Source organism: Curcuma longa, chromosome 3 (genome assembly GCF_044706935.1).
Source record: "Curcuma longa cultivar G26 ecotype Majalengka, Jawa Barat chromosome 3, ITB_CL_G26_1.1, whole genome shotgun sequence".
NCBI lineage: Eukaryota > Viridiplantae > Streptophyta > Magnoliopsida > Zingiberales > Zingiberaceae > Curcuma > Curcuma longa.
In genome coordinates this window covers 17,738,617-17,745,530 of record NC_133863.1, presented here as the reverse complement: position 1 = coordinate 17,745,530, position 6,914 = coordinate 17,738,617, and the positions used below count along the sequence as shown (strand labels likewise).

At 38.2% G+C, this 6,914-nt stretch overlaps 1 protein-coding gene across 1 annotated transcript; it reads right to left on the bottom strand.

Annotated features, from left to right (window-relative positions):
• Nucleotides 1–1,848: 1,848 nt before the first annotated feature.
• On the bottom strand, nucleotides 1,849–2,763 carry LOC141823473 (putative germin-like protein 2-2). Its single transcript, XM_074710760.1, has 2 exons — nucleotides 2,608–2,763; nucleotides 1,849–2,505 (listed from the first exon to the last, which is right to left on the bottom strand). The coding sequence occupies exons 1-2, from the start codon at nucleotides 2,720–2,722 to the stop codon at nucleotides 1,943–1,945; spliced, it is 678 nt and encodes a 225-aa protein (XP_074566861.1). The 5' UTR covers nucleotides 2,723–2,763; the 3' UTR covers nucleotides 1,849–1,942.
• Nucleotides 2,764–6,914: the final 4,151 nt, after the last annotated feature.

Below are 6,914 nucleotides of genomic sequence, written 5' to 3'. Positions count from 1 at the left end.
GTAGTGGGTTTTTGACCAAGATCAGTATCATATAGTAACTATAGTAGCCTCCCCCTATCACTAGAAGATCATGTTGTCAGTTGGGAAGGAAGTGAGGGAGGTAAGAGGAGATCAACAATGTGCTCCTAAGTGTTAAGTAAAAATAATATGAAAGAATCAAAAGGAGCCTAGAATGATGCTGAGCAAATCCAGGCAAAGAGAAGTATGAGTAACGAAGTTCATTTACTGTAGGAGGCATCAATAATTTTCATGGTGGACAAGGAACTCAAGTTAGTACCCATCATGCTTGGGTGTAATGACAAGGTCACTTGGGTTGCCCTTAGATTGGAACCTAGTTTGAAGAAAGAGTTGGTTTCTTGCCTCACCAAAAATAGTGTCTGGTCAGCATGGGATCTAGTCAGGACCTCTCCTAACATTATGGAGCACCATCTCATCTTTCTTCCTACAAGTCAAGTTGTAAAACAGAAGAGGCAACAATTCAAGCGTTTGGGTTGTCCAGGCAAATTGGGTTGTCTAGGCAAATGCAAAAAAGTTGTTGGAAGTCAAGCACATTCGAAAAGTATATTTTCCTACATGACTATCTAATGTGGTGTTGATCCTCAAGCCTTTCGGCAAGTGGAAGATATGCGTAGGGGTTTAGGATCTCAACAAAGTTTGTCCAAAGTATTACTACCCCTACTTCAGATTGATCAATTAGAGGACTCTACTATTAAATATGATTTCATTTCAATGATGGACACCTACTAAGGGTATCATCAAAATTCCCCTAGCCAAGATTGAGTAAGATAATGTTAGTTTTATAATAGCTGATGGTACTTTCTGTTATGGGTTATGCCTTTCGACTTGAAGAATATAAGAGCCACATATCAAAGACCCATGAACAAGGTCTTCAATTCTCAGATCAGACGCTTTGTGTGCGCAATCAACGGTGAGGGTTGTCATCACCTCCCATGCTGATGTGATCCCTTTCCTTACAAATTAGTCAGCACGACGAGGCATAACACTTTGAGTGGTTGATTGGATGGACAAGGTTGTGTTCCCCTAAATTGCTGACATCATCCATGGTCTAACTCTTGTCTCCCTGGCCATTAATGCTTGCACTCTATCTCTAGTGCTAATCATGACAATTAGAGCGACGATTACCATGCAAGAAGCGAATCATGACTAGATGAACCTGACTTAAGCATCGAAGGAGTTTTGTTGGCCTTCGTCGACGCCCTCTCACCTGTGTTACCATGCAAGAAGTGAACATCAAAGCAGCCAACTTTGCTTGTCAAAATAGTGCATCGTTGATACTCAAAAGGGTGTTGTTGAGTAACTATTAATTGTGACCTACATTGTCGTAATATTGATGCATCATCCATTAGAGCCACCCAACTACCATAAATTAGGGCCACCCAACTAGGCTGGCTAACATACTAGATGAGAGCCAGTTATTGGATTAAGATTAATTAAATCCAACAATATGTATGAATGAGAAGGTCTTGTCATTGGTGATATATAGTTTTTCCCCATGAGAATTTTTGATTGGTTAAGCTTCTAGTTTGTAAGCTCCAACGATTCTTTTAGCAATATGAACATTGACAAGATTTTTTCATTGTTAAAGGATATCGTCAATGGAAATTCAAAAGTTTATCTTGGTTTTGATACTTAGATCCCAAATAGTATTTGTTGAAGTGATAAGATTTATGTGAGATGGGTCGAATAAAAAAAGTATGATTTTCTTGTTGAAAGATAGTATATGCAAATTCTAGCATAAATGATAGTTGTTAACATTCATAGATAAATAATGATTGTTTTCCCCTTCTTTTATTCATTTCCTTTCTCAAACAATAAAGCAACACAATTAATTTCCAACGTACAGTAACAACGATGAATGCATGCAGATGATTTATTAGCAGTTAAGCGAGTGAGAGAGGGTTTGTTGAGAAAGTGGAAGTTGCTAGTTGTTGTTGTCCGTCCATTGTTGAGCTTGGAGCCAGTCAACGAGGCGTTTGTCCACCTGAAAAGCTTTGGCGAGCACATCATCGGAAATGGGCGGCGTCGATCCGAACACAGCCTTGGCGATGGTAATGACGCCCGGGTTTTGACTGCTGAGACCGGCGAGCGCAACCGCATTGTGTTTGCCCGTGTTGAGTTGGAAGTGGATGAGGCCTTCGGGGAACACAAAGACGTCGCCCTTCTTCAAATTCTTAGTGAAGAGGCGGTTGGTTTGGCCGATGTTGGACGTCACAAAGCCCACGTAGAGCTCTCCTTCTAACACGACGAGGATCTCGGTTGCGCGAGGGTGGGTGTGAGGAGGGTTGAGCCCATTAGGCGCGTAGTCAATGCGAACCAAGGAGATGCCGAGGGTGTTCAGCCCGGGGATCCTATTCACGTTGACGGCGGTGACGTTGGAGCCGACATTATTGTTGTTGGTGTTGCCGGGCTGGTCGAGGCCAGAAGTGTAGAAGTCGTCGGCTGTGACGTCGTTCATGTTCTTGCATACGGCGCCGTTGACGAACACTGCAAAAAGGTAATTAATTAAGGTCCGATTGGTAAACATATGCATGCGTACGCTTGCTTGTTGGCGGGGGAGGATCGGAGGAGTAAAGCTATGGTATGCACCTTTGGGGTTGTCATCGGCGACGCAGAAGTCCTGAAGGGGACTAGGATCTGAAGCCAATACAGCGTGAGCGGAAGCCAAGGCGAGGAGTGCGACGAGGAGCAGTTTAACAGCCATGTCTTTGATTAATTGTATCACTGAGCTGAGCTAGCAATTCTGGTGGTGGTGAATGCAATGCAATGCATTCATAGGTTTATATAGAGAAGAAGTAGGCTTGAAAGTTGAAACATTCTTCCCTGCTCTGCTCTGATTTATTTGGTACCGTGAGAATAGAGATGAAGTGGTAAACATTCTCAGTCTTCACCTGCCCCTCAATCATCAAATTAACTTCTTGCTTTTATCTTATTACTAATTAAAAGCTAATTGACTTAGTCCTCCACGTCCTTTATATTAATTAGTTTACTTGGCCAACATAGAAGCAAATTAGAATGGGCAATGCAATCCATTAATTAATTAATTGTCTTATACTTTATTAATCCACGTGCCCATTAATGTTCATCTTTGAACTATACAATATTTATAACAAGTCAAGGCAAGATTATTTCAAATCTTCTCCTCTCCATCTATATGTTGATAATTGATCCAAAATTAATAGTGGAGTTAATGGATTGATGACGTGGCAATTAGTGGTAGTAATGGTGAGAAGAAAAGTGTCTAAATTCAATGTATCTTCATTAGTTGAGTTAGTGGGGTATATTTATGGAGTTAATGGGTTTAATGTGTTATGTAAGTAGCTTATAAATATGCTACGTATCATGAATGAATTAATGAGAAAAAAAATATTATTGTGTAATCCCCTTGTCTATTATCTCCCTCCTATTATCTTTCTCCTTAATTTCTCTAACAGTGGTATCAGAGCGCCAGGTTTGACGTGTTATAGTTGCTTGCAATGGCGATTAATGGAGTTTCTCAACCTCTCATCCCCATTTTCAAAGGCGAATGCTACGATTTTGGAGCATCAAAATGAAAACTCTATTTAGATCTCAAGATCTTTGGGATTTAGTAGAGAAAGGTTTTGACGATGAGGATGCCGATGAAAGTCGATTAAAGGAGAACAGAAAGAAGGATTCAAAAGCATTGTTCATCCTTCAACAAGCAGTACATGAGACGATTTTCTCCAGAATTGCAACTGCCTCATTTTCCAAAGAAGCATGGGAAATACTGCAGAAAGAATTTCAAGGCTCCTCTAGAGTGATAACAGTCAAACTCCAGACTCTCAGAAGTGAATTTGAGGCCTTGCTTATGAAGGGTAATGAAACTTTACAAGATTTTTTATCTAGAGTAATTTTGATCGTTAGTCAAATGAGATCTTATGGAGAAAATATTACCGATGTAATTATTGTTTCAAAAGTTTTACGAAGTTTGACTCCGAAATATGATTACATAGTAACTGCGATTGAGGAGGCTAAAGATCTTTCGATTTTCTCTTTTGATGAACTAATGGGTTCTTTGCAAGCTCATGAGGCAAGGCGAAATCGATCAGTTGAGAAGAATGATGAAAAGGCATTTCAAGTGAAGGGGGAGATAGAAAAAAAAAGAAGATTTCGCTGGCAGAGGTCGTGGAAGAGGAGGCTTTCGTGGTAGAGGACGTGGCAGAGGAAGAAGTAAGTTTGATAGACAAGTCAACGGGGATAAAAAATGGAACAAAAATTCTATTCAGTGTTATGGTTGCAAAAGATTTGGGCATATAAAGGCAAATTGCAGAAATAGCTCACAAGCAAATTATGTGCAAAAAGGAAATGAAGAAAGTAAGTTATTTATGGTTCATTCTAATTCTTATGAAGTTCAAAACGATATTTGGTTTTTGGATAGTAGATGTTTGAATCATATGACTGACAATAAATCATTATTTAAAGAGCTTGATGAATCTCAGAAGATGCTAGTAAGACTTGGAGATAATAAACAAATACAAGTCGAAGGCAAAGGCACTATTGCCGTGGAGACTAGCAATGGTAAAGTGAAATTACTTTACAATGTTTATTGTGTTCCTAATTTGGCATATAGTTTGTTAAATGTTGGACAATTGATGATGGGTGGATATGCAATTTTATTTGATAATAGAGCTTGTGTTATTACTGACAAAGATTCAAGACAGTCTATTGTCAATGTGCAAATGACAGAAAATAAAATATTTCCACTTAAAATATCTAATGTGGGAAACCAAGCTCTTATTGCCAATGAAGATAATAAATCCAAGATGTGGCGTCTGAGATATGGGCATCTCAACATCAAAGGAATGCAGTTGTTAAATCAGAAAGGTATGGGTTTTGGATTACCGTAAATTAGTACTCTTGGTTTATGTGAAGGATGTGTTTATGGAAAACAAACAAGGAAGTCTTTTCCAATTGAGCAATCATGGAGAGCTTCTGAATGTCTTGAATTAATTCATGCTGATTTATGCGGGCCTATGAAAACTACATCACTTGGTGGGAGTAAATATTTTTTGATGTTTACTGATGATTTTGATCAAATGAATTGGGTTTATTTTTTAGCAAACAAATCAGAGACTTTTGAGAATTTTAGAAAATTCAAGGCGCTTATGGAAAATCAAAAGGGTTCTTTAATAAAAACTCTTCGTACAGATCGAGGAGGTGAGTTTTTATCTAAAGAATTTAATCTGTTTTGTGAAGAACATGGTATTCACAGGGAATTGACGACACTTTATACACCGGAGCAAAATGGTGTCGCCGAGCGAAATAATCGAACAGTTGTAGAAATGGCTAGAAGTTTGCTGAATATCAGAGGGCTTCCAAATCTTTTCTGGGCTGAAGCAGTGGCCACATCAGTTTATTTGCTTAATATTTCTCCAACAAGGGCGGTCTTAAATCAAACACCATATGAAACATGGCGAGGTAGAAAACCATCGGTAAATCATTTAAGAATTTTTGGATGTATTGCATATGCTTTGGTAAATTCTCAATTTCGTCATAAACTTGAGAATAAATCTGAAAAATGCATTTCTGTTGGATATTGCAATCAATCCAAAGCATATCGATTATATAATCCTGTTAGTGGCAAATTAATTATAAGACGAGATGTAGATTTTGATGAAGATTCAGGTTGGAAGTGGAATACATAAGGTGAAGAGACTCAAGTTCATATCCCAATAGAGAACAGAACTCCAACAACTGAAGGTGTTGAATCATCTCCTTTGGGATCACCAGCTTCCTCACCATCAAATTCAAGGAGTAGTAGTTCATCATCTCTACAAGATTCTTCTTATGAAACACCTCCAACAAAGTTCAGATCATTAAGGGAAATTTATGAATCAGGTCAATTTGCTCTCTTTGTTACAGATTCTACAACGTTTGAAGAAGCAGTAACAAAGGAAGAATGGCGAAATGCAATGAAAGAAGAGCTGTTGGCAATCAATAAAAATGAAACATGGGAGATAGTGCATCTACCTGAAGGCAAGAATGCAATTGACCTCAAATGGGTATTTAAAACAAAATATCATGCCGATGGAACCATTCAAAAATACAAGGTTAGACTTGTTGCAAAAGGATATTCGCAACAATAAGGTATTGATTTTGAAGAAACTTTTTCTCCGGTTGCTAGATTTGAAACTGTGAGAATTATCTTAGCATTAGCTGCACAATTACATTGGCATGTTTATCAATTTGATGTTAAATCTGCATTTCTAAATGGAGACTTGCAAGAAGAAGTTTATGTTGTTCAACCTGAAGGTTTTATAATTGAAGGCAAAGAGGCAAAGGTGTACAAGTTGAGAAAGGCACTCTATGGATTAAAACAGGCTCCAAGGGCATGGTATAGCAAGATTGATAGTTATTTTCGACAAAATGGTTTCACAAGAAATGAAAGTGAGCCAACCCTTTATGTGAAGAAACAAGGTAGCGATGATTATATTATTGTTTGTCTTTATGTTGATGACATAATATATATGAGCTCCTCTGATTATCTTATAACTGAATTTAAGTCTAACATGATGGAGAAATTTGCGCATTATTTTCTCTTGATCCTTGATGTCAACTCTTCTTAAGATTCAGTTTGTTCAATTGCATCGTCGATAATAGCTCTAAAGATTAATAATTTTTTCTGCCCGACTTAATTTAATTTAGCTAAAAATCATTCGAAAAATCTTTCGGCTAGTTTGAATTTTGTTCATTGGTTCCTTATTAACAGCGCTTGTAAATGGATTCGTTTGCAAGAGCATGGATGATGTGAAAGCCGAAGACTTCTTCACCTATGGCCTTGACAAGCCTAGCGACACCATGAATAAGCTAGGCTCCTGCATCTGTGCAGTCAATATGTGATTACAATTCTTGAGCTCAACACCTTCGGCATCTTC

Coding starts and splice junctions, on each gene's coding strand:
- LOC141823473 (XM_074710760.1), bottom strand. CDS start 2,722: ATGGCTGTTAAACTGCTCCTCGTCGCACTCCTCGCCTTGGCTTCCGCT. Junction 2,506..2,607: donor CGCCGATGACAACCCCAAAG/GTGCATACCATA, acceptor ACCTTTTTGCAG/TGTTCGTCAACGGCGCCGTA.